This window comes from Suncus etruscus, chromosome 9, assembly GCF_024139225.1.
Source record: "Suncus etruscus isolate mSunEtr1 chromosome 9, mSunEtr1.pri.cur, whole genome shotgun sequence".
Classification (NCBI taxonomy): domain Eukaryota; kingdom Metazoa; phylum Chordata; class Mammalia; order Eulipotyphla; family Soricidae; genus Suncus; species Suncus etruscus.
Window position 1 is genome coordinate 29,898,386 of NC_064856.1, and position 26,818 is coordinate 29,925,203.

The 26,818-nt window shown below is 49.9% G+C and overlaps 1 protein-coding gene and 1 non-coding gene across 2 annotated transcripts in view; one reads left to right on the top strand and one right to left on the bottom strand.

The window, feature by feature from the left end:
- Positions 1-13,547, bottom strand: part of KCNB1 (potassium voltage-gated channel subfamily B member 1) — a 99,245-nt gene extending 85,698 nt beyond the window's left edge. Inside the window, exon 1 of the mRNA XM_049781323.1 lies at positions 12,878-13,547. Within this exon, the coding sequence (XP_049637280.1) occupies positions 12,878-13,444 (567 nt within the window). The 5' untranslated portion in view covers positions 13,445-13,547. The remainder of the gene's footprint in view (positions 1-12,877) is intronic.
- A 4,802-nt stretch (positions 13,548-18,349) lies between these two features.
- LOC126019803 (U6 spliceosomal RNA) lies at positions 18,350-18,456 on the top strand. Its single transcript, XR_007499424.1, has one exon. It is a non-coding gene; the product is annotated as a U6 spliceosomal RNA (small nuclear RNA).
- Positions 18,457-26,818: the final 8,362 nt, after the last annotated feature.

The following is a 26,818-nucleotide window of genomic DNA, read 5'->3' on the forward strand; positions in this document are numbered from 1 at the left end:
AAAAAAGATACAGAGACTGACACTTAGCAGCACATTTCAGCTCCTGGATTCAACCCTGCCTGTAACTCTATCTAGCTCAGTTCTTTTCAATGAGGTCTTTTGCTTCAGTACATTTGAGCTGCATTGTTGTCACCTGATGCCAAAAGAATCCCATCTGGTAGATCCTCCAGTGCTTGTCATCTGGCGCCTGACATATAGTACCATGTACTAAATAAAGGTCTGCCATGCATGCAGCAAACAGGTGACCAGAAAACAGGACCTCTAAATATGCACCTACATCACATATAGTTATAAGGACCGAAGGGGCCTTGGAAGAAATTGCAACCAAGGGATTGTCACAGATCAGGACTGAATGACCAATGTTCACTCTTTCCAGGAGCCAGAGACTGTGTAAACAAACACAAAGTAGAGGGGAAAAAGTGGATCTTTTCAAAGCAACACATTAACTCTCCATGTGAGAACAAATAAAGCTGGTTCGATCCCAACAGGGTCCCTCCCATTCCTGTTCCTCACATGTGCCTTGCCAGGTGCTGGTGACTGCTTCTGAACTTGGGGCAGGTAGGGCTATGAGAGGCAAAGCTGGTCAAAGTCTATAGCATACACCCTGTTTTAACAACCAGAGCACACACCCCGATTTCCCTAATCCCCTTACCCTGTCTTCCCTAAACACAGAAGCACACAGTTTGTTGTAGTCCCCTCTCACATCCTACCTGATTGGCTGACACAGAATCCACACCTTACTTTCCCCTTTACTTTCTAATATAAATATCTCTTTCCAACCTAAAATAAATGGAGTTACTCTCCTGAAGTGGCTGGTGGATGCTTCTTTGTGAGTGTTCTACTTGCCTGAGATCCAACCTCAGTGACTTCTACATCCAGTGACTCTGACCTCACCAGTGACTTCTACATCTTGAGATCCGACCTTACCATCTTCATTTACAAAAGTCAAGAGCCCAATGTTCATAGAGGCCTCAGTGAGCCGAGGGTCCAGCTAACCAAGCAGTTAGAGAACTGGATGGTCTATTCTTAGAGGCTGTTTCATTCCAGGTCCATTACCTGGCAGATCTGAGTGAGGGGGTGGAATTGGCAAACACAACTTAATTCTCTCAAAGACAGCACTGGGCTGCCAGACCCCAGAAGGAATCAGGGGGCAGAGTGACCTATTGACCAGGCACAGGGAGAACACCAGAGTGCCCCAGTAACTGTGTCCCCTTACTGAGGTCTCAACACAGGAAGTTTAATTTTTCTGGCTTAGGAATTGTGGGGCAAATGAGAGGAGATGGGGGTAACTAGAGACCTTGCCTGGTAAAGTAGGCCTCTCTGATCAATATGGACAAGACTGGATTTCCTTAGTCACTCAACAAACATTTAGAGCACATGTAACTTCAGGGGTCACTGTGTTGAACCCTTGTGGGGCCAGACATGGCTCTTGCATGCTTCTCTGTTCTAAAAACCCTGGCTGAGGCAAGACTCATGTGAGGGGCAGGGAAATGGAAGCCCAGAGAAGTGAAGACACTCTTCTGGAGACACACAGCTATAAAGTGATTGAACCTTGGTGATGCCTGCCCTCTTGAACATCCTTCTCTCTCTGTGGCCCAGCCTGGCATCCTGAGTTCATCTCCCATGGTGTGCTGTGTGCAAGGAAGGTGTGAAGGGAAAGTTTCAGACAGAGACAGAGGAGTGGGTGAGGACAGAGAAGAAGATGGTCATGAAGTGTAGAAAGAGAATCTGAAGGCATCAAGAAAGAAGTGGGATCAGAGCTCATTACAGTTTGCCTTGTTTGTGGCTGACCAGGGTTCCAATCCTAGTATCTCATATAGTCTTCCGAGCACTGCTAGGAGTGATCTCTCAGCACAGAACCAGGAGTAAGCACTGAGAATCACTGGGTGTATACCACCCCCACCCCCAAAAAGAGAAGGAATCAGCAGAGGTGAAGGGGTATAGCAGGGAAGGGAAAAATGAAAAGGTCCTGGAAAAGAAAGATGGAAGAAAGTACATCACACATGAGAAAGAGACTAGGGTGTCCTGCTGGAGACAGAAGGAGATAGACATGGGGAGACCAGTACAGGGCTCAAAGGGGCAGACTAAACTCCAGGACTTAACTACAACAATGACTGAGGGCACACCCCAAAATTCCTCTTTGGTTCTCTGTGACTACTGGACAATCCTGCCCCAGGCCCTCAGCACTGCCCAATCTGCCATGGCCTACCCATCACCATTCTCCTCAGAGTTCACTGCCCAGTCTGCCCCAGGCCCTCAGCAGGAGCACTGGGCCCTGAGACCATGTGCCTCCCACTCTCTATCCCAGGAACCTGCTGCTTGGGTTTTCAAGGAAAAGGCCTTGTCTGGCCAGTGGCAGCCACTACCAAACACTACCTCCAGCATCCTGTCTTTTGTCAGGCGTTGTGGCTCTGATTTTACCATTCTCACCATAAACACTTGGGTCATCCCTTCAAAAGCTGCCTGAAGCCAGCTTGATGTGCCCTGACAGGAGTGAGCCCCTGCCCCCGCCACTCACGTTTTGCAGCTGCCTCCCGCAGGAAGTGGGTGTTGGTTTGCGCTTAGATGATCTCACTGTCTCCGCTACAGCAATGTCAGTGCAGCAAGGACTGGCTCTTTGTTACACTGTGCTGTGCGCCCAGCACCCCGCCTGGGCCAGGCATATACTGGGTGCTCGCCAAAGCACCCCAGATGAAGGCATTTGCCCCACCCCAAGAATAGCAGCTGCTCTCTCTCCATCCCTGGAGTGCTGTCTGCCATCTTACTTCATCAACCCTCGCAGCCTCTTCATGAGGTTGGGGCTGCGAGTTGGCCCTTTTTATAGGTGAGGAAACTGAGCTGCCAGGTTATGAGCCACTCTAGAAACAGCCCCCATAGTCCACAGTTCTCCCCGATCCAGCGCTTTCCACTGTACCCCACCTCCAACTCCCACCTTACCTTCAGCCCCATCTGCTCAGACCTGCCAGGTGCAACCTCCTTTGTCACCTTTTCTTGTCTACTCTCCAGGCAATGCTAGTGTGGGGATGTTGTTAGACACCTCACATGCCCAGAATGGCCCCCACAGAGATGGTTCATCCCCTGACGCTGGGTCATGAGTCCCCTGAGCGTGGAAAAGGGCGAAAGGCAGAGTTCCCAAAGGAGGTAGAAGTACAAGACCAAGCCATTCTCTGTCCAGGCTCCCTGGTCACAGTGGAAGCACTGTGCATTTTCATCACGTAGCCTGCTCTGCACACAGGGGCACAGTGACCTGCACAGATGCACAGCTCATGCTCCATGCAGGACATGGGCAGGGGGCTGGGAGCTGCTCTGGGAAGGTAGCAGAGATGGGACATGTGGGCAGGCAGTGTTGGGCCTGGACTCAGCAGAAGGGAGTACAAAACCCTGAGACAGGAGAGTCCAGACAGGTGGGTGAGAGGCAGGAGGGGCTATGCACATAGGATATGGGAGGACTTGGTTTGGGAAAGACTCTGGAACTTGGTCTTTTCCCTGGGGAAGGACGCTGGGATTTTGCCTTTCCCTTAAAGAGAGAGAACTCTGGGATGTGCCCTTCCCCTGGGGAGGAATCTAAGCAGACAGCAAGTTTAGATACTTAGACTCTGAGTGACACACAGAGATGCCATCTGGTCATATGGAGAGGACAGAGCTGGGCAAGGGTCACAGAATCAGCAGTCAGAAAGAGACTAATGTAACAGTCCCACTGGGAGCAGAGGAAATGCTGGGAATATGTATAGCTGGGGATAGTGGCCTCCTCTTGGGCTCCACCCTTCCTCAGATAGCTGCACCTCTCAAAGCTTATGTGAAAAGAAAAGGGAGTGAGGCAGTGTGACCTCAAAATCTCTCCCACACTGTGCATTAAGCTCCACACATAGAGTCTCTGATTCTCACCACCCCAAGGCCATCAGGCAGCTCTTCTTGTCACCTTCCCTGTCCCATCCTGATGTCAGTCTCCCAGCTTGTAACTCATATCCCACAAAGACCAAATATGAAAGGATGAAAGAGACCCATGAAAGAAAGGCTTAGGAGACTTGGCTGGGGAAAACTCTGGGCCCTGGACTTTGGCAATGATTTTTTTGATACAATACCTAAAGCACAGCACCAACAAGCAAAAGTACACAGACAGGGCTTCATCAGAACCCTTTAGCTCATCAAAGGACACAACTGGCAGCATGAAATAGAACGTAAGAAATGGGAGAAAACACTCGGCAAGTCCCACCTCTGAGAAGAGATTGCTGTCTAGAAGAGATACAGAATCCAACTACTCAAGCACAATAAATAAAAGGGGTACTGTAATTGAGCAGACATTTTTCTTTTTTTTTTTTTTTTTTTTTTTTTTTTTTTTTGGTTTTTGGGCCACACCCTGTGACGCTCAGGGGTTACTCCTGGCTATGCGCTCAGAAGTTGCTCCTGGCTTCTTGGGGGACCATATGGGACGCCGGGGGATCGAACCGCGGTCCGTGCGCAGGCAAGGCAGGCACCTTAGCTCCAGCGCCACCGCCCGGCCCCGAGCAGACATTTTTCTAACAAAGATATGACAAGGGCCAGTGAGCACAAAAAAAATTACTTGGCAATACTCACCATTAAAGAAACACAAATCCAAACCTAAGTGCAGGGCCCAGGTAGTGTTGTGGGTAATGGGATTGACTTTCATAAAGCTGGCCTAGGTTTGATCCCCAACATTGCATATGGCCCCCAAGAACTGCCAGGAGTTATTCCTGAGCACAGATTCAGTAGTAAGGCCTGGACACCACTAGATATGGCCCCAAAACAAGCAAAACAAACAAGTGCAGTGAGACACGCCTTCTCACCTATTAGGAAGGTGACAACCAAAATCAGCAACTCCAACACCCAGAGAACTACCAACCGGCACTGGAGCTCCTAGAAGTAGGTAGAGGCGGGTGGGAACAGAAAACACTGTAGTCTCAAAACATCACAAACAAAATCACCATATGAGCCAGCAACTCCCGGATTAGATAACAAGACTTAAGAATCTAAAGCAAGTATCTGGAAGAGGTATTTAACAATCCATGTTCTGAACAGCATTCTTCACTAACTATCTGTGAATGGAAAAATAAACGATAAAGTGTTGCCTATTTATGTAAGAGCATATGAGAACCCAAGAGATGGCTCAATGGCTGAGCTCATGGTCAGCATGGGGGAAGACCAAGTTCTATTCCCAATACCACCTGGTCTCTTGATCACTGCCAGGAGTGACTCCCCAGCACAGAGTCAGAAGAACCCCTTCAGTTCAGCTGGGAGTACTCCCACTCTGTCACCCACTCCCCAAAAAGTAAACTCAGTCAAAAACTAAAAACAAAACAAAACATGCTATCCATCCTTCAAAAGGAAGAAAATTCTGACAAGATATAAAAAGAATAGATCTTGATGCATTTGCACAGTGAAATAAGTCAGACACAAAAGATTGCCAATACTATTTGTACCCCTACATTTAATCTTGTGATAAGCAACAAGCAGAAGGGAGCTGGCCGCACAGGTTGGGGTAGGGAGGCAATGGACAACTGTTATTAATAAGAAGAGAATTTCAACTTTGTTCTATGAAAAAGTTCTAAACAATGTCACAATTGAGCAGACATTTTTCTAACAAAAGCATGACAAGGGCCAGTGAGCACACAAGAAGTTGTGACTATATTTACTACTACTCAACTATAAACTTAAAAATGGTGAAAGTGCTGACTTAGATATTATGTGTCTTTTACCAAAAAATAAAGGAAAAAAATCATTCAGTGAATTCCCTAGGCAGTCATCAAGTCACTCTGATGAGATGAGTTTCTCACAGGCCTTTGCTTAGAATGCCAGAACCCAAGTCTGAGACTAAGTGGCTTTTTCGGGCCATGATATCAGGATCTCAGGAAGCACTGGTAGAGAAGGGGAATGTGAAGGAGAGCCAGGGAAGAGATCCAACAGGTATATCACCACCAGACCCAGTGGGCATCTGGGGCTCCATTAGGTGAGAACTCTGGGTGTCAGCTTGGATCTACCTCTTGAAGCCACACTCCATGGCGGAAGGCTGGGGTGTTTCACCCTCTGCTGAATCTCACTGCAGTTCTTGGGGTGCTGACAACATTTCCTTCTTTGGGGCTGGATCCCTGTTCTACTCCAAATTATTTACTTTTACCATATAAAGAGCATGTACCACAGGATAAGAATAACATTTGGAAGGTACCTATGGACCATACGTCATTGTCAGGAGGATGAGATGCAATGATGACAATTAAACCCTCCCCATGATCAAGGGTTTCTGTGTGGTGGACCTGTGGAAGACCCTGCTCCCCACTCCAGTTGTGCTGGGCAGTGATTCCACAAATTAGGGATTACCCCCATTGTATGAGAGAAGGGACCACAGCTTGAAGTGATGATCACATGGTGAGTGAGCAGAGACAAATTCTGATCCTGGGGGCAGCCAGTGCTAGAACCAGGGCTCCCGGCCTGGGAAGTACACAGAGTACTGCTGGACCTGTGCTTCAAGCACACTAGGTCTCTTCCAGTTCATTAAGCTTCAGCCAAACTGCTCATTTGGCCACCAATTTTCCTGCCTAAGCACTTTCACATCCCTTAGCCTCTCTGAGCCTTTTAGAACTCCAGAGATGCCAGCTGCCAATATTGGGTCCTGGTCAAGTATTCTAGAGGAATGGAAAGATCCCTAGGTCTACAGGAGAGCAGCCATGGCATGGGAGATGGGCTCCAGGCTTCCACCTACTTGCCATGTGTCTTATCGGCAATTATCAAAGCATCTCCTGGTTACCTTGGATTGGATCCTGATTCTGAATTTGTAAAGTGAGGTTTCAATGTTTTATCAGCACAAGTATAACCTGTTCTATCAGGCAGCCCTGCGAGGGGGGGTGTCTGCCATCACCCTCACTTACACATCAAGGATGGAAGCTACAAGTGGTGAAGTCATTTTCCGAAGAGCAGAGCTAGAAAGTGGCAGGGCTGAGACTCCATTTCAGATCTCTGACCCCTCTATGTAACCCCCCAGCAAGGACTCCACAACTCCAGTCCACAATATTCAGTGATAAATGCAAGCACCCAAGGTTAGATTTGGGTCCAGGAAAGACCTCGTGGGTTTCTAGCTGTTTCCCTTCATTTCCTTTCATGACACCACATAAATTCTCCTGGCTCAGGTCAGAGACATGAAATGCCCACGAGTCAAGTAGTGGTTCTACACCCAGTCCTGCTAAGGCACATTGTGACCAGGGCTGTGGCTAGAACATAGGCATTCAGGATTAACATTAGCACTAACCCTGGTCATTTGTTGGCTGTTACTGGGCAATGGATTATGCTCCTTTTGTGGCCATGGGTTTTGGGGTCACATACAATGTGCTCGGGGCTTTCTCCTAGTTATTCACCCAGGGATCACTCCTGGTCGTGCTTAGGGGATCATATGGGCATCAGGTATTGAACCAGGTTGGCTGTATGCAAGGAAAGTAAGTACCTTCTCCACTGTACTTTCTTTCTGGCAAGTGCAGGTGGTATTCTTTTTCTTTTTGTGTGTGTGTGTGGTTTTTGGATCACACCCGGCAGCGCTCAGGGGTTCCTCCTGGCTCCACGCTCAGAAATCGCTCCTGGCAGGCACAGGGGACCATATGGGACACTGGGATTCGAAACAATGACCTCCTGCATGAAAGGCAAATGCCTTACCTCCATGCTATCTCTCCGGCCCCATGCAGGTGGTATTCTAATGGCTCTACTAGGTAGGCCCTTCTGGAGTCCCATTTCCTAAGTGAGAGAGATTTAGAAAGGAAAGAAATTTGCCCCTACATCATATTCCCAATGAAGAGATGGAATTTAGAAGTTCTTTGTTGTTATTGGTGGTTAGTTAGATAGTTGGTATGGGGATCACATCCAGCAGTACTCAAGATCTACACCTGGCTCTGTGCTCCAGGATTGTTCCCGGGAGACCCATATGGCAGTGTGCATCAAACCCAGGTCTTCTGTATGCATCTTCCTGTTGAGCTTTCTCTCCCACCCCATTTTCTGCTTTGTTTTCACAGTACTGGGGATCAAGCCAGGGCTTCCTACATGTCCATCATGTGTTCGATTGCTGAACCACGCCTCCTGTTCTCCCTCGCCAAATACATGGTGGGAAAAATACTGACAACTCTCCCAAAATAAATTTTACTCCCATATCTAAAATCAAGAATGGTAATTCTCATTTAAAAAGTACTCTCCATTGCAACCTACATTCACCTTTGAAATCTTTTCCCCTCTTGTGTTTGCGTCACCGCAGCGGTGCTCAGGGTCTATTCCTAGCTCTGTGCTCACATGTGACCCCTGGTGAGGATAGGGGAACCTTATTAATGATAGGACTGAGTTAGGGTTAGCTGTGTGCAAGGCAAGCCCCTCACCCACTATACGATATCTCCGTGAAATTTTACTGAAATCCTCTAAACCGCTAAGAGGTGGGCACTGTAATGATCACCCTCCCTTTAGCAGACAGGGCACCAAAGTTCAAAGAGCGTGAAGGATCTATTTAATAGTTTGGGAATAAGAATCAGGGTGTGAACCATCCCAACCTAGTTCCCATCTTGATTCCGCCATCTTTATTCCTTTCACAAATAGACTGAGCATCTTTGGGCAAGCTTCCCAATCAACTTCACCATGCACCATTTTCCTTTTCTCTCTATAAATAATATCTTGATCCCTGGTATTAAACCCAATCCCAACCCATCCAAGACAACCAGCCTCTGACTTTCCATGCTGCAGGAACAAGTGACTGTTCTAACCAATGGTGTGCTAAGAGAAGGCATGACCACATGGTCTGGTCCTGACCAATGGGATGTTAAGAGAAGGGAGCAGATAGGTGCATGTGACCTGATCCTGACCAATTAGATGCTCTAGGGCACTCCTCTTGGGTAAAAGCAGGTGGAAATACTCCTCATCTTTAGTGGGTTACCATGCATCTACATTAGAAGGCTGGAGCTGGGGCATAAAGCTTCACACATGGCCATCAGGCCACCTGCAGGAGTTTGAGGAGACAGAAAAAGGAATCTAGAATCCTGATGATGTCACTGAGCCTCTTAACTCATAACTAATTTCTTCAGAAATTCCTGTTACCTGGGATGTTGCTTTTTTCTCCTTTTCAAAGCCACTTTGGCTTTCTCAAGTTATTACAAGCAGCCCAAAGTCACAACGACCTACGTGGAAGAGACTTCTGTGACATAGTGGTATCAAGTGCCACCTTTTGTGGTTGAGCACAATCAGCTAATTTACTGGGGAATGGTGGAATAAGGGTGGGGTTTTTCTGCTAAGACAGTTTCAGGGAGAGCAGATAATTCTGGCCTGTTCAAACCTGCTCCTTCTCATCCTGCACTTTCGGAGGAAGAGCCCAGAAATGGCCCCTCCATCACATCCCTCAGATGGGGCTGACCCAAGCCTCCGCCAAGAATCAATCACAAGGCCTTTTGCTAATGGATTTTGATTTTCACTCCCCTAACAGCGAAAGCTCGGGCCTGTGCTTCAGTTTGCCTGTGGGTTGCCAGAACAGCACATCAATTATTCACAGCACAGCTCAGCCTCTCTGACTGTTCTTGGAGGAAAGGGTTTGCTGAACCTGGGCACCCAGCTGATGACAGGGCTGACCATGCTTGATGCCTAGTGATAAGTCCCTCCTACAAGGAGCATGGGTTGGCCCTAAATGTTGACAAGTCTAGTTTTCTAGTGACCCTGCAAAGAAAGCCTCCAATCTGCATTTTCACAGGAGAGAGGAAGAGTTTTTCTACAAGATAGAACCTGGGGAGCTGTGTTTGGAACCCAGGTCTGCCCCACTGTTCAGCACACACACAGCACAGTCCTCTATGTGTCTCACAAATGTCCAGGAACTCTGAGCACTGAAAAGTGTCCAGGCCTCCTTGTTCTGACAAACAGGCATTGAAGCTGGGGAACTGGTGGGCACAGTCATAAAAACTGAAGCAGACCAGAGGGCCTGGGCTGCTCAAGGGTAGAAATGATAAGGCTGGAGCAATAGCACAGCCAATAGGGTATTTCTCTTGCACAGGACTGACCCGGGTTCAATCCCTGGCATCCCATATGATCCCCTGAGCCTGCCAGGAGTTATTTCTAAGTGCAGAGTTAAGAATAACACTGAGCATGACCAGGTGTGGCCCAAAGACCAAAAAATAAAGTGAAATAGAATAAAAAGTTAAAGTGGCATCCCCAAATCTGGCCCGAGTGCTGCCAAGTGCTGGTTTGAGCTGTTCATTATTTCATGCACACAGGCCTGGTGCCATGATGGGTGCTGGGGACACAGCGGGAATACATAGTAGGCTCGACTTCATGGGGGAGGAACAAATGTCATGTCAGGTGGCATTTTCATTCTCTTTGAGGAAAAGTAGGACACAAGGTACAGAGAGTAAGGAGAGGAAGGCTGTTTTAGACGGGGTTCAGGAGAGGTCCCTCTAAGAAGAGGTTGTATGGATCAATGAAGAGAAATGGCCAGACCAGGTGGAAGAAAAAAGCACATAGCAAGGTCCTGCGGTAGGAAAAAGATTGATGGCTTCGGAGACTATGGAGGCAGTAGAGCTGGAGCTGGGTGGTCTAGAGGAGAGGGTGGAAAGCGTAGAGAGGTTAGAAGAGCTGGGTCTAGCAGGATCTGGCTCCCCTCTATTCTCAGTGTGAAGAGACTCAGTGTGATGAGAAACCACTGGAAGATTTTCAGCAGATGAATGATGTGATCCAATCAACAACCTACAGTTTGAAAGGCTCAATATGGCTTCTGTGTGGGCAGCAGTTCACGAGGGTTGGAAGTGGGGGTTGAGGTGTGCAAATGTGGGAGCCGGGCACCAGGGAGATTTCCAGAGAGAACAGGGAGATTTCAAATTCACACTTGGGTTTGAATTTCTAATTGTTCTCGTTTGCCTGCTGAGTGGCACTAGGCAAGTCACTGAACTGCTCTGGGCCCTCTCTGTGAAAGGTGGGGTAACAAGAGAGTTGGCATAGTTTTGCTGTTACACTCCACAGAAAGGCGTTGTGTGATCAGTCGGCACTTCTCTACAGAGGGTCCTGGAACCTGCCTACCTCAGTACTTCAGCTCTGGCTGCTACACGGCCTACACCATCCATCTACCAGGCATGTGAGTTTACAGCCGGATCCTGGGATCATGGAGAGGTCATGATGTTCTTCCCTCTGAGAGGATTAGCCCAAAGGAGAGAGGAAGCTGTTTACTTTCAAGCAGCTCCTTTGGCAAGAGTGAGCTCCATGCTCTGGCTGCCAGATGCCAACCTGAACACAGCCCTTTGTTTGATGCTTCTCCAGGAGGCAGACCCTCCCCCTTTCTTGCTCCTTACTCTCATGTCTCTATGGGTACCAGACAGAGAAGAGTGTTCTGTTTGAGTCCAAGTGGCCTATGGAGGGGAGGAACCTATGTCAGGCCCGGAAATAGCAAAATAAGACTGTTGATCCTCTAAGCGGGTTAAGGGTGAATGACTCTGTCTTCAGAGGGGCTTTTAAGATACAAATCTGGACTAGATTATGGCCAGAAGCAGCTCACAGACTCAGAAAAAGAAAACTGGGCGTAGGAATGTTTAAGTTCTCTTTAGGCTTGACAGAAAAGAGAGAAAACGCATTTGTCTCTCCTACTGGCCACCTTCTTCTGCATTCCACCCTCCCAGGAACCTTTCCTTGGGTAGCCAGATCTGTGGAAGGGACTCATTAGTCCCTTTCAAATCAGTCCCGTAGAAGGCCTCTAAGTCAAGGGCTGACCAGTTTTAGAAGTCCCTGGAGGAGAGGTAGGCTAGCTGGGAAGGCTCCCAACTAGCCCAGGAGGGCAGGATGTAGAGTTGTACCCTTGGTCCTTTGATCTGTCCCCTCCCTACACCTCCTTTTGGACTAGCTCTCTCCACCGAGTTCTGTTCAACATGGTTTTTCCAATACGGCCTTCCTGGGTTTTCATATCAAGACTTCTCTTGTGTGGACTCTCCCCCCATGACCTCAGAAAACCTCTCCCATCACGCAGGGCACAATATATCTTCCAGACTGTCCCCAACTCCTTTCAGAGGTTCCCTTCAAGCCAGCCTGATCCACAGAATTTGCTTATCCATCTATGGAGCCTCCTGCCCGCTCCCCACCCCAAGTCTCTCTTCAACTCTTGGTCACCTCTGCCTTCGTTCAAGATCACCCAGGACTCCCCAGCCAACCCACTCTTAAGATTCCTGCCTCTTCTCTAGCTTTATAATTTTACATTGCCTCATTTTTTTTCTCCCTCTCCTGGTTGGAAATGTGCATCCTCTTCCCACAATCATGGCAGCTTTACAGGCTGCAGCCAACCGTTCTCGGAATAAACTCTCCGAATAAATAAGGAACAAGCCAGGGAGGACTGGGCGCCCACTGGCTTCTCCAGCCTGCTGCCTGTGACACGCATTGTGTCATTGCTTCCATACTTAATGCTAACCATGGGCTGAGGGGAACTAGACAGTGTTCCCAGGTCGCCCAGAGCTTGTGGCCACACAAGGGGCCAAGTGGAGTTGTCACTAGAAGGGCCAGTACCGGCACAGGACTCTGGCCTCAGCTTGGAAATGTCCCCATGGGGACATGATGCTTGACTAGTCCAGCTTCAACTCCTTTCTGCCTCACAAGGTTTCCAGCTCTTCAAGGCTCTTCTGTCATTCTTTCAGTGTCCAAGCATTAACAGTAGGCTTAGGCTTAAGTCTCTAGCAATGATTTTCTCCAACAAATCAGGGGTACCACGAATTGTTGGATGATAGGACCAGAGTGACACCTGAGTCTCAAAGTGTTGCCCTCCCCGGCTTCTTGCTCCATTAGGCCCCTCCCTCTTTGGGTTCCAAACCAAGAGTTGGGAGCTACGTGGGGTCCTCAAGGTGGGAACATGGGCCGCCCCGCCCTCCCCCCAGACTCCCAGGCTCACCTTGGCAGCCACAGAGGAATTGGGTTTCTCCAAGAGGTCCCAGAGTTTTTTCCGCTTTTCCGCACAGCACGTGTTGTCAAACTCTTCTCCCTCGCGCTCACGCAGGGTCTCGGCCTCGCGCTTGAGCTCCTCGTTCATCTGCTCCTTCTTCTGGTGGTAGCGGGCCTGGCAGCAGGACTCCAGGTAGATCTCGTCGATGCCCCAGTAGTCGAGCTCCTGGCTGAAGCTGAGCGCGCACATCTCCTCCATCATGTGCAGCCGGCCGGTGCGGTAGAAGTTGAGGATGGACGTGAAGGCGCCCGGGTGGCGGTCAAAGAAATACTCGTTGTCGTCGAGGCTATAGTCGTCGCACACCTCGAGCAGCGAGTCGTGCGTGTTGCAGTCGCGGAGCTTGCCGAGGCGCGTGCGGGGCAGGCGGTCCAGGGTGCGCCAGAGCACCTCGTGCGCCAGCCCCCCGACGTTGAGGCGCACCCGGCGCGAACACGCCTTGCTGCGCACGATCTCCATGGGCTCCGGGGGCAGCGAGCTGGTGGAGCGGGAGCCATGCTTCGTCATGCCCGCCGGCATCGCTGGTCCGGCCGCCCCCGCGCCCCCTGCCCCCCACAGGCCGCTGTCACCGGACGCCAAGGCTGGCCGAGGCTGCGCGCCAGGGGGGCAGGGAGCGCCCTGGGCGGCCGAGAGCGCAGGAGGGCCGCGCGTGCGGGCCTCACCGCCTCCGTCTTCTCACCTCCATCCCGACGGCTGCGTGAGAGAGGCAGAAAGCACAGGCCGGTCGGAGAAGTGCAAGCCCCTGGGGTGGCGGGCTGCCACCTCCCTTCCCCGGCCCCGTGCGCTTGGGCCTTGACCTTCCTGCGCTTAAGCGGCTCAGGCTTGGGGGGGTGGATGGGGTACGGGGGAAGAAGGAGGGCGCTGTCCCTCCGGCCGGTGCTGAAGCCCGCCCCGCTCCGGCACGGGAGGAGGGGTGTCCTTCGAGGCGTGGGGAAAGGGCCCCCCAGAAGCTCGCTCTCACGATCCCCCAGGACCCTGCCCCATCCGACCCCGCCGCCCGGGGCGCTGTCCGCCCCCTCGGGTGCTGAAACCCGCCGCGTTCTGGGGCTCCCCGTCATGGGGAAGAGGGTGTGTGGCGGGGGCGGGGGTGGTGCTGGTTGAAAACTTTTCTTCTCCCCCCCCCAAAAAAGACTTCTCATCTTTGCTTTCTTCCTCCTGCTTACGAGATAATTAGGATTCGAGGAGCAGGGGATGGTGGCAATGAGTTTGCTTTCCCCCGCCCCCCAAAAAGGTTGCAGGGAATGTGAGGGGGCCCGGCTGGAGGGGTGTGGCAGGTGCCAACCTGTCGGAGGGAGGTCACGACAGACAGACGAGAGGGGTCATGGCAGCCTCGCTGTCCCGGACTGAACCCCTCGCCCCGAGCCATGGGAGCAATCATCCCTTGGAAGATTGCTGCCCCCTGATTTTAAAAAAAAATCCTGCCCTGAAGACGCCAAGCCAAGCTCGAAGCTGGGGGTCCCGCCCCAACCCTCCGCACCCCCAACCTCACCGCAAGGGGGGTGCGCAAAGACCTAGGACTCCTCCAGCTCCGTCCTTCCCTCGTCTCTTCCCCGCCCCTCCTCCGCCTCCCCCTCCTCTTCCTCCCATTCCTCCTTTCCCTCCTCCTCCTCTACCACCCCCTCCTCCTCTTCCTCCTCTCTCCCCTCCTCCCTTCCCTCCTCTTCCTCCTCCTCCCCTCCTCCTCTCGCTTCTCTTCTGCTCTGGCTTTTTATAACTCCGGGTTCTGCGCCTTTCCCGGGGGCTTGGAAGGGAATGGGGTGGGGGAGGCGGAAGGCGGGGAGACGATCTCAATTTCTGGCCTTTCCGAAACCGCTGATCGCCGGGCTCCCCCACCCTCTTCCCCAGCCCCTCGGCTGGCAAGGCTCACGCCCTCTCCCTTCGCCCCAGAAGGGGAGCGCGAAGCCCCTCTCCCGCGCCCCAGTCTCACCCCCGCCAAGCCTGGCAGACCCACAGGCCGAGGTGCGGCAGGCGAACCAGCCCCTCGCCCCGGTTCCCGCAGCCCTCCAGGCGCCCCAACCCAACACTTACCCCCAGGGCGGCCGCCTCCCGGGGCCAGGGACCGCGCATCGCCCCGGCTGCCCGGGCGCCCCCGCCCGCGGGCAGCGGCGGACCCGGGGCCGGACTGGGCCCGGCCTACCCCGGCCGGGCAGGCGACGCGCCGGGGCTGCGGGCAGCGCGGGGCCAGGACGAGCTCTCCCAGGCCGGGGGCGCGGGGTGGCAGGACCGGGACGCGGAGGCGCCGCCCGCTCCACCTCCTCGTCCTCCTGCTCCCGCGGCGGCGGCGGTGGCGGCGGCGGCGGCGGCTTGGATGAGATCAACAAGTCGAGGCTGAGCTTCGGCTCCGCGCTCGCCGCGATTCTGTCCCGCACTTCGGAGCGCCCGGAGTCGGGCACCGAGGAGGACGGCGCCACCTGCGGGTCGCCAGCGCGCGCGCGACGCTTAACTCCTGCCTGCCCGGCCCCGCGGGAGAAGGAAGGTGTCTGTCTGTCCGTCTGTCTGTCTGTCTGTGGCCCCGGCCCTCCCTGCCTACCCTCGGGGGACCCCGCTGTGCCCACAACCTGGTCTTTCTCTGGCGCGCTCAGCCTCTGGACTGAGCGTCCGCCGCCCAGTGGGGTGTGCGTGGAGCTGGCTGAGGACCATAAACAAAAAAAAGTCAGAATATGTCACTCTGGGATGGGTGATAATGAAGAAAGGAGAGGAGATGGCAACAGTTAGAAGAGCTGGAGTGGGGCAGACTGCAAATTTAACGAATCCTTGTTTCCCCTCCCTCCCCCTAGAGCTTTCATTCCAGACTGTTCAAATATCGAAATCTAGAATCTCATGTGTGTGGGTGTGAGTGAGGGGGAGATACGGACAATGACTCTATAATCAGCAAATAAATACAAAATGTGGCAGTTGGTAATTGTTGCTTTTTTTTTTTTGGTTTTGGGGTCACACCCGGCAGTGCTCAGGGCTTCCTCCTGGCTATTCACTCAGAAATCACTCCTGGCAGGCTCAGGGGCCCATATGGGGTGCCCAGATTCGAACCACTGTCTTTCTGCAAGCAAGGCAAACGCCCTGCCTCCATGCTATCTCTCTGGCCCCAATTGTTGCTGTTTTTAAAAAGGGGGAACAGGGGTGGGTAACGGGAAGGGAATCAAGGAAAGAGGGGACAAGTTAATTTCTAGAGCCTGGGGGCCGAGTTTCCACTCTTGCTAAGCACATCATTAAGTTCTTCTGTGCCCGAGTCGTGCCAGGCTTATGCCCCATTTCATGGGGGCAGACAGAATCATCCCAATCATCTCCAAAAATGAATAGCGATAGAACAAATGTAGTTATGAGGGGAGAGCAAGTAAGGCTGTCATGGAGCCATCTTGCTCATCTAAGCTTTCAAGCACATTTGCACAGCAGCAGGGTCAGTAAACAGGCACCAAAGACATAGCCCTGCCCCCTCATCCCCATCCCGAGCCTGAAGGAGAAAGAAAACTGAACAAGTCTCAGCTCCAAGGTAAGCGCTTCTCTTTTAGCATCCTTCTCTTTCTTTCTAGAAGAGATTTGTTTCCATAGAGATACATAATATTTGTACAGACAATTATTTGTACATAATATATGACTGCATATTTTTAATCTGTTTACTTCTCATGGCTCCATCATTAGGAACCTTGTCCAAGATGCCACCATCTCGTGGGGAGAGGCCAAGCTGCTGCTAAACATCTTCCCTGTATAGGACAGAACCCTCCCCCAACCCGACATCTCTCATCAGTTCAGCCCCCACCCACGCACATACTTCAAAGAATTTTCCAGACCAGAACATCAGCAGGGCCAAGGCTGAGAAATTCTATGTTCATTTAACATTAGGCAAAGACTTTTCCTGGTGTGGTGATGTTATTATATTATTATCTCAACCCATCTTTGGTGGCCTACTATGTGCTAAACACAATTCTATCCATAGTACAGCAGGGATGGCACTTGCCTTGTACATGGCTGACTGGGGTTCAATCCCTGTTACCCTATAAGGTCTCTCTTTCAGGACTGACTCCTGAGCACAAAACCAGGAGTAAGGTCTGAGCATCTCCAGCTAAGACCTGAAAACCAAAGCAATGGGAAAAGAAAAAGAAGACACGAATAAATACACCCTGCTGCTGGAGTTCCAGTCCCCTTGGCCAAGGTGGGGGGAGGGCACACAAAGATAAGATTTACAAAGACAGATAATTGCTTTCCTCAGCTTTCCTGGAATGATTCACTGTCCCAAAGAGCTGATACTTATATCTATCTCTTTTTTGAAGGAATGGTGACTGTGTAATCAATGTTCCAGCCTTCTGGGAATTCCTCAAGCAATGGTCCTGAGTTGTGGTCTATGGATTTAAATTGTTTGGCTGCCACAGGACGTTTTATTTTAATTTACATCAATGTTATCTGTGATTTTGCTTCTCTCGAAGAATGAGAGACCATAATGAAGATGGTGGATGTTTGTGTCTTGTGTCTGCACAGAGTTGTGGTTGTCCTGGCATCCACCTGCCCTTCTCTTTGCAGCACTTACCACTTCTCGCCAGTGACCCACCCCCTTCAAGTAGCTTTTCTCATTTTTCTCACTTGCCTGGTTTGGTGGGTATTTAAGTCCATGCTCCTTGCATACAAAGGTCAAAAGAAGTCCAATGTGGTGATGTGATCTTTCTGTTTTCCCAGAACTGCATGGTGCTCAGTTTATAGTGCTTGTTTGCTCAAGTCAAAAAATAAAAAATAGAAAAAAGATGATCCACTATTTGAAAGCATCTGACTTTTATGTTTTAGAATTTCCTGCCATCCTGAGAGAAGAGGTTACCTAGAAAGAAATCCATTCAAGGGGAAAATTGAACTCAGAGATTGAGAGAGAATGCTGTCTATGTGATAAGGGCTCCTGGATAGAGCCACATCTGAAACTACATTTCTTGATTTTCCAGTTATGTGAAATACTAAGAACCTCCCTTATTAAGGGATCATTCCCACCAATGTGGCAATGGTTAGAATGGTTAGAAGTGCAGGCCTGGGGCCGGTGAGGTGGCGCTAGAGGTAAGGTGTCTGCCTTGCAAGCACTAGCCAAGGAAAGGACCACGGTTCAATCCCCAGGCGTCCCATATGGTCCCCCCACGCCAGGGGCAATTTCTGAGCACGTAGCCAGGAATAACCCTTGAGCATCAAACGGGTTGTGGCCCGAAAAAAAAAAAGTGCAGGTCTGATGTTGGTACTGAGGCACTCAGAGCTACATCCGATGGTGCTTAGGGGCCCATGTAGTGCCAGGAATCCATCTCAAGGTCTTATATATGCTAGGCATGTGCTCTATCACTTGAGACATCCCTCTACGTCACCCTCTTTTGCCAAATCAGATTGAGTTGTGATTTTGTTTTCTATGTCCCAAAGAGTCCATTCAGAGCAATTCTGCCTCTGCTAATAAAGTTTATAAGGCCAGTGCTCACTTTAGCAGCACATATACTAAAATTGGAATGATACAGGGAAGATTAGCATGGCCCCTGCTCAAGGATGACAAGCAAATTTGTGAAGTGTTCCATATTAAAAAAAAATTTACGAGGCCAGAGTGATAGTAACAGTGGTTAGGGCATTTGCCTTGCATGGGGCCAACCAGGTTTGATCTCCAGCATCACATATGGTTCCCCAATCCTGCCAGGAGTGATTCCTGAGCACAGAGTCAGGGAGTAACTCCTGAGTGGTACTGGATGTGACCCAAAACAAAAAAAAATTACCATCTCTTTATTATATGCTTACAATAAAAAGGACAAGAAGAGGACCTGGAGAGATAGCACAGCCGTGTTTGCCTTGCAAGCAGCCAATCCAGGACCAAAGGTGTTTGGTTCGAATCCTGGTGTCCCATATGGTCCCCTGTGCCTGCCAGGAGCTATTTCTGAACAAACAGCCAGAAGTTACCCCTGAGCACTGTCGGGTGTGGCCCCCCCCCAAAAAAAAAGGACAAGAAGAAAATTAACTTATAGGAGGCAAGAAAAACAATAAATCTTGGAATGTTTTGTGGAGATGTTTCCTCTAATAAGAGTCCAAGAGGCCAGAGCAATAGTAGAGCAGGGAGGGTATTTGCATTGCACATGGCTGACTGGGCTGTATCCCTGGCATTCCATTAGGTTTTTGTAGCACCACCAGGAGGGATTCAAAAGTGCAGAGCCAGGAGTAACCCCTGAACATTACTGGGTGTGACTCCAAAACACAAGAAGAGTTCTAGTATAACCCGGTCATTTGGGGGTTGAGAGAGTCCCAAGCAGTGCCCAGGAGGCTCAGGTTGAGGGTTTGGTGCAAGAGCCCAAGGTTAGGGTGCTATTCAGATCCAGTGGTGCTCACAATTGCCTGAGCCACCATTGAAGTGCTCAGGAGCCTCCAGAGCAGCACTGACCAAAGTTTAGGGTACCACATGCAGTTCTGGGAATAGAACCAGGGCCAGTTGAGTTGCATTGTACTATCTCTACAACCCCACAAACCACCTAGTTTTAAAGATAATGTTCCTTATCATGTACCCAGAGAACAGTACCCCAAAGAGAGAGTGGAAGTGGTCAGCCAAGACTCAGCTGCAGTCCACCTGACTCTCAGGCCAGGGCTCGCTGGTAAGTATTGAGATCTTCTTCCCATGGCTGAGTGAGGTCAAGTTGGTCCAATTCATCCCTGTAAATACAAGTGACTCCCACCCCGCATTGCTGGCAAGAAGTGTGTCCATTTGCAGTCAGATTGTCTCCTCTCCGGTTTCCTAATACTGGCCATGACTTATTCATAGCCCTACTGAGCGCCCTACTCAGGTTTCTGGGTACTTCTGGGCACAATGCAAGGCTAATTAATCCCTGGACCCCTGAGGAGGAAGAATGGCTTTATGTGGTAGAGGAAGATCTTCACCTCTGAGTGGATCTTCCTCTCTTGGGACACTTGCTCCCCACTTCTACCACCTACACCCACTTCTCTCTGTCCATGTTGTGAGACTTACTGGTTGGGGTCCCACATACACTAAATGATGGTACTCACACAGTTGCTTTGTGTTGTCCACGACAAGTATAGAGGTACATTAGATTTCAGTGCTTGGCACCAGGCTGCAGTGCCTGCTGGGTGTGTGTATGTGTCATTCATTAGTTGTAGTGTTCACAAACTTTTTAAGGACTTTGCTATAACCTTGCCCAGTGCTCCAGCAGCCCCAGGGATTTTTCCATCTGCTTGGCCTGTAGCTCTTTTATTGATAAACTGGGCCTAGGAACCACTTCACAGTGTCGCCGGAGGGGCTAATGAGATCCAGCATATAAAGTGCTGAGTGCCCGAGTCCTCATTAATAGCCCACGGTACTAATAGCCACTGTGATAGCAGCCAACACTGATGGAGCAGTTACTATATATTGGGCACCTTATTCAATGCTTTCACATCTGACTGACAGCATTTGAAATTCTTTCTAGCTCTTTACCCCTTGGGCTAGAGATTCTGATACCAAGAATACCTATTAACTACTGCATGATCCTTGGGTGAAACACTTGCCTGTTTTATGCCTTTTTGATTGACTTGATCAAGCCTGGGGTTTCCTGGCCTAGATTCCTGATAAATGGATAAGCCTGATATTCTAACTTAAATTTTTTTTTTTTTTTTTGGTTTTTCAGGCCACACCCGTTTGATGCTCAGGGGTTACTCCTGGCTAAGCACTCAGAAATTGCCCCTGGCTTGGGGGGACCATATGGGACGCTGGGGGTCAAACCACAGTCGCGATCTTTCCTTGGCTAGCGCTTGCAAGGCAAACATCTTACCTCTAGCACCACCTCGCCGGCCCCTAACTTAAATATTTTTATCCATTTTCTATCTTTTATACATTACCTATGTCAACTTATACATCTATAAATTTAACCATCCATTTATAAATTCATTTACTCAACCACCAAACTATTCAACAACACAACCACCCATTACCTATCAACCCACTTAACACTGACCCATGAATTAACCTACTTACTGATCCTTTTGTTTCCATTATTTATACATTACACCCACTCTCCATCTTTCTACCCATTAATTTACCCACCTATGGATTTATGTCCCTAATCTACTTAAATGTATCTATACCATCTGTCTTCCCACCCACCCATCTATGCATTTACCCATTTACTCCCAATATTCACTCCTTTATCCACCATTCACCACCACACCATTACCTACCAACTCTCCCATCCATCCACCAACCTACCCACCCCATGAGTCTATCCACTTACTCAATCATCCCCACCCATCTACCACCTAGCACTTGGGAGTTTTTGCTTTATAAAATGCTCTGTGCTAGGGCAGGAATGATAGCACAGTGGGTAGGGCATTTGCCTTGCATGGTGCTAACCCAGGTTTGATCCCTGGCATCCCATATGGTCTCTTGAACCTACTAGGAACAATTTCTGAGCACAGAGACAAGAATAAAAAGCAGACAGACAAACAAACAAACAAACAAAAAACACAAAAATGCTCGGTGCTGGGGCCGGAGAGATGGCATGGAGGTAAGGCGTTTACCTTTCATGCAGAAGGTCATCGGTTCGAATCCCGGCGTCCCATATGGTCCCCCGTGCCTGTCAGGAGCAGTTTCTGAGCACAGAGCCAGGAAAAACCCCTGAGCACAGCCGGGTGTGACCCAAAAACCACAAAAAAAAAAAAAAAATGCTCGGTGCTAAGCCATGAGCTGGCCTCCTGAGTGTCTTCTTTGAGAGAAAATGTGGGTGCCACAGAGGGAGGGAGGGACATCCACATGTTTTCCAATGGTCCTCGTTGTGGTCTGGGCTTCTTTGTGGTCTAGGCTTCGTAAAGCCATTTGAACCCCAGGTTCTGTGGGCAAACAATGAGGAGCTGCGGAGCAGCGATAGATAGAAGAGCACAGGCTTCCAGCAGAGCAATTAGAGGTAAACTAATATTTCTTTCCCACAGTGGAGCCTGGGAACACCAAGATGAAATGGAAAAGGGCGAGTCAGCAAGAGGAGGGAATCGAAGCCACGGAGATCAGAGCTAATTAACGGATTCTCCTAAGATAATATTTCAGCCAAATCCAGCTCTGCCCTCCAGGGGCTGATGTTTCCCTACTGCCCTTGATTACCCTTCCCATTTTCCTCCTCAGTTTATCCTTCCTCTCATCCAGTCTTTGTGCCAGAGGGGATAGTACAAGGGGCTTGGGTGCACCCTATGGTCCTCAGAGTACAGTGAGGAGTGTCCCCCAAAAAACACCAGATATGGCCCCCAAACTTAATAAAAAAGTTAAGACTGCCTAGGTCACAGCCCTGCTTCTAATCCTACTCACCTGTCCTTGTGCAGGAGAAAAGACAGAAAAGGGAGCTTCATTCACTTCGTCCTTTTTGTCCCAATCCTGAGGGGGCACCAAGCCCTGATGCATGCTGAGAACACAGCAGGGTGAGGGCACCACCTTCTCCTAGAGCTCACATGCCAATGAGGACAAGAAATAGACAGGAAGAAAATCTCCTCGTCCTGATGGATGCTGCAAGGGAATGGAGCAGTGGATGTCAACTCCAGAACTCCAGAACTTTAGGACACTCCAGGAAGGTAAGGGGTTCTGAGGGATAGGTGGGTAGAAAGGGTGCCATGAGTCGGAGTAAGGGGGTAGTTGAAGGAAGTGTAAGGTGGGCAGTGGGTGTGCCAAAGCCTGTGTGTAGACTGAGAGACAAAAAGACAAACAGAGCACAATTATGGAGGTGAGAGGGTTAAGATTTGTCTGAAACTTTGGTTCTTTTGGGATCACACCAGACTCTGCTCAGAGGTGACTTCTGGCTGGGTGTTGGCCACCATACACTTAAGCGAGGCTGTGCTGGGATAGAGTGACATAAAAAAGGTCTGGGTGTCCTCACCAACCTCACTTTGATGTGGGCCCATGTTCATTAGAGTGCCCTTTATCCACATTTCCTTACCAGGACTGTGCTCAGCTCACCTCCTTCCTCTCTGTGCATGGCTAAGGTCTCTTCCTCCCTTCTCTTATTTTATTTGTTTGTTTGTTTGTTTTGGAACCACACCTGGGGCAGTGCTCAGGGCTTTCTCCTGACTTTGTGGTCAGAAATTACTCCTGGGGGCCGGGCGGTGGCGCTGGAGGTAAGGTGCCTGCCTTGCCTGCGCTAGCCTAGGACGGACCGCGGTTCGATCCCCCGGCGTCCCATATGGTCCCCCAAGCCAGGAGCAACTTCTGAGCGCATAGCCAGGAGTAACCCCTGAGCGTCACAGGGTGTGGCCCAAAAACCAAAAAAACAAAAAAACAAAAAAAAAAAAAAAAAAAAAAAAAAAAAAAAAGAAATTACTCCTGGCAGACTCTGAGGACCATATAGGATGCCGAAGATCAAACCTAGATTGACCGCACACAAGGCAAAGGCAAATACCCTACCTGCTGTGCTATTACTCCAGTGATCTCCGTTCTATCCTTTCTTTGATTGTTTTTGCTTTGTTTTGTTTTTGAGGAAGAGGATCATACCCAGTGATGCTCAGGGAGTATGCCTGGCTTTGCATTCAGGAATTATTGTTTGTGGGCTCAGGGAACCATATGGGATGCTGGGTATTGAGCCTGGGTCTGTCACTTGCAAGCAAACTTTTTACTTACTATTGCTCTGGCTCCAGTGTGTGAATTTTCTATCAAGAGTTTGACAAACGGGCCCAGAGAGATAGCACAGCGGTGTTTGCCTTGCAAGCAGCCGATCCAGAACCAAAGGTGGTTGGTTCGAATCCTGGTGTCCCATATGGTCCCCCGTGCCTGCCAGGAGCTATTTCTGAGCAAACAGCCAGGAGTAACCCCTGAGCACTGCCGGGTGTGACCCCCCCCCCCAAAAAAAAAAAAGAGTTTGACAAACCTCTTCAAAATTGAAATTCCTTCCTGTCACACTACTCTTGGGAGGGGAGACAACCAATTGCACTTTGAGGTTTTGTTTGTTTGTTTGTTTGGTTTTGGTTTTTGGGCCACACCCAGCATTGCTCAGGGGTTACTCCTGGCTGTCTGCTCAGAAATAGCTCCTGGCAGGCACGGTGGACCATATGGGACACCGGGATTTGAACCAACCACCTTTGGTTCTGGATCGGCTGCTTGCAAGGCAAATGCCGCTGTGCTATCTCTCTGGGCCCACTTTGAAGTTTTTATATTTTTTGTTTTATTGGTGTTTATATTTTCACTTTTGTTTTGGTTTTTGGGCCACACTCGGTGGTGTTCAGGGGTTACTCCTGGCTCTGCACTCAAAACTCACTTCTGGCTCAGGGCATCATATGGGACACCAGGGATCCAAGTCAGGTTCATCCTAGGTCAGCCACGTGCAAGGCAAACACTCTACCATTGAGCTATCACCCCCATTTTGGAGTTTTTGGAGTTTTTCACAGCTCTGCATGTTTCTTCCTCATGGGGGATGCAGGCAGGGTGTGTGTATCTTTCATAAGCTGAGGGTTGGCAGGGCACAGAACTACGTGTCTTCCCTCATACACACCCCACTTCCCCCATTCTCCCATCCTCACCACTGACCATGATTTTCCCATGTTTCACCTAAAATCTTGCATTGTATTTTATTTACTTTCCTCATCCCCTCTTCCCTTCTTACCATTGTTCAGATGACAGGGGTTCTGGCAGTAGTGTGGTCCCCTTGGGGTAGGGAGGGGCTCACACATTCAGCTGCAGTGGCCACCAAGTTTTGCCCTCCTTTATTTGTGGGGCCTGCATAGTGCTTGCAGGGTCCTCACATACACATCATGGTGGCAGTACAGAATTTTCAGGGTACCCATATGTATTGGCAAGTACTTCCTGGTCATGGCAAGTACTTCCAGATCATGGCACTTACACATCTTTCTGGTTCTAGTTTATTGAGGATCACTCTCTTTTGTTGTGGTACCACATGCCCAGTTGCAGTGTGGCTGGAAACTGTTTTGGTGCCTAGAATGAGAAGATAGCAAGACTGCTAGGATGGCTCAGCACTGTGGGATACCAGGAGTTTGATCTCAGGACAACAGGCCTGTAAACCGGAGCTACACCCGGTGCTATTTCCTCTAGGCCTGTGTGAAGGTAATTGGATCCAAAGAATTCTGCCCTTGGCATTCATCCCTCTGCAGTTCCTCATTCTTATGGTTCAGACTAGGTCTTGGGGACTCCCAATTTCTCCCCTAAACATACTGGTGTGGAGAATACAAGCTGATGAAGAATTCACCAGCTTCTTCTATGCTTTGGGGAGTCTTAAGGCATCCCTAGGCGGATGCATTTTCTGTTTCTATAGGGATGACATCCTGGAATGACACAGCTGTCCCTCTCCAAGACCCTGCAGAGTTGCTGCCCCCAGACTATAGCTCCATGAGACACCTAGAGGGACCCACAGAACCATTGGCTCTGCCAAGTCAACCATGGGAAATTAGTCATTTGAGTTGAGTCGCTTCCTTGGTGCATGATATTTCTGCTGATTCAAGGCTCCCAGTCCCCATTTCTCCCCATCACTGAGTTTCTGACACCTTTCAATGCCCAGGGCCAGTGTCACTCACCTGGCCACTTCATGGTGTAGCCCTCTCTTTCTCTTTCCTGGGAAGCTATGATACTCCTCCGACACCATAGATTCATCAGGGCCAAGGAGAACCTCTAGGGGGCTGTCAGGGTCACCTTGTCCCCACATTGTGTGCTGCTGACCATTCATCAGTGGCCACTGGGTGGTTTCCACATTGGGACAGTTCTTGATCTCTGAGGAAGAGGCTATATTTAATTTCACAAGAAAACTACCTTTCTGTATGAAGGGCATAAACTGACACTAGAAGTAAATGACAAATTACTTTATTTGTGAGATCATACCCAGTGATGCTCAGGAATTTATTCCTGATTCTACACTCAGGGATCACTCCTGCCACTGCTTAGGGATACATAGGGATGCCAAGGATTGAACCTGGGTTGGCATATGCAAGGCAAGTGTCCTATGTCTTGCATAGGACCTGATGTCCTATGTTCCTGTTTCTGATCTTCTTCTTTTTTTTTTTTTTTTTTAGTTTTGGTTTTGGGCCATGTCCTGTGGTGCTCAGGAGTTACTCCTAGCTCTGAGCTTAGGAAACACTCTTGGCAGGACATGAGGGAATCATATGGTATGCTGGGGATTGAAGCACTCTACCTGCTACCCCATTGCTCTGTCCCCACCCCTGCTTCTTTTCTGATAGGAACAAATCCAACCAAGTGTCAGAGGGCATGCACATGGGAACCAAGGTCACCTCTTCTGATGGTCTTACTTCACCTGGGCTGTGTAGCTCTCTTCATCTCCTGTCTCAGATGAGATGTTAGATTCTGTCTCAGAGGGCAGAGGTGCCTGTGCCTGAGTCCCACTTCTTTATTTGGGGTGAGGGGAATTGGTGCTCAGGCCTTACCCCTCATGGGGCTCAGGGGACCCTATGGTGTTGAGAATCAGACCGGGTCAACTGTATGCAAGGCAAGCACTAATCCCTGGACTATATCCCTGGCCCTCAAGCATTCCTTCTCCATATCTGCTATGTGATTATACGACCCTCCATCAGGTCCTCAGATCCCACAGTGCAGGGCGGCTGGAGGAATGATGAGCTGTCTCAGGATGGCCCCTTCCTCATGACAAATAGACCAGGTGCATGGAAAGGCTCCCTTTCCAGCGCCTTTTCCAGGGCAAAGCCACCAAGAGAATCCCCCTCTGGGCAGTGCCGCAGTCTCCCGTCTACACTGCACTCCAGTGGCGGCTCCAACAGAAGTGCTTTAACATTGGTCAGAACATTCTCACTGGCAGCATGGCAGGAAAATAGATAAGTTTATTAATATGGAAAAAGTCTTAGCAATTGCCGAGACATACAAACATGATCTTTTTCAAAAGGGAAGCAAAACCAACGACTTTGGACAAGACAAGACCTCTCAGAGCCTGTTTCCCCATCTGAAGAACAGGTGGAGGGTGGGGGTAGTTT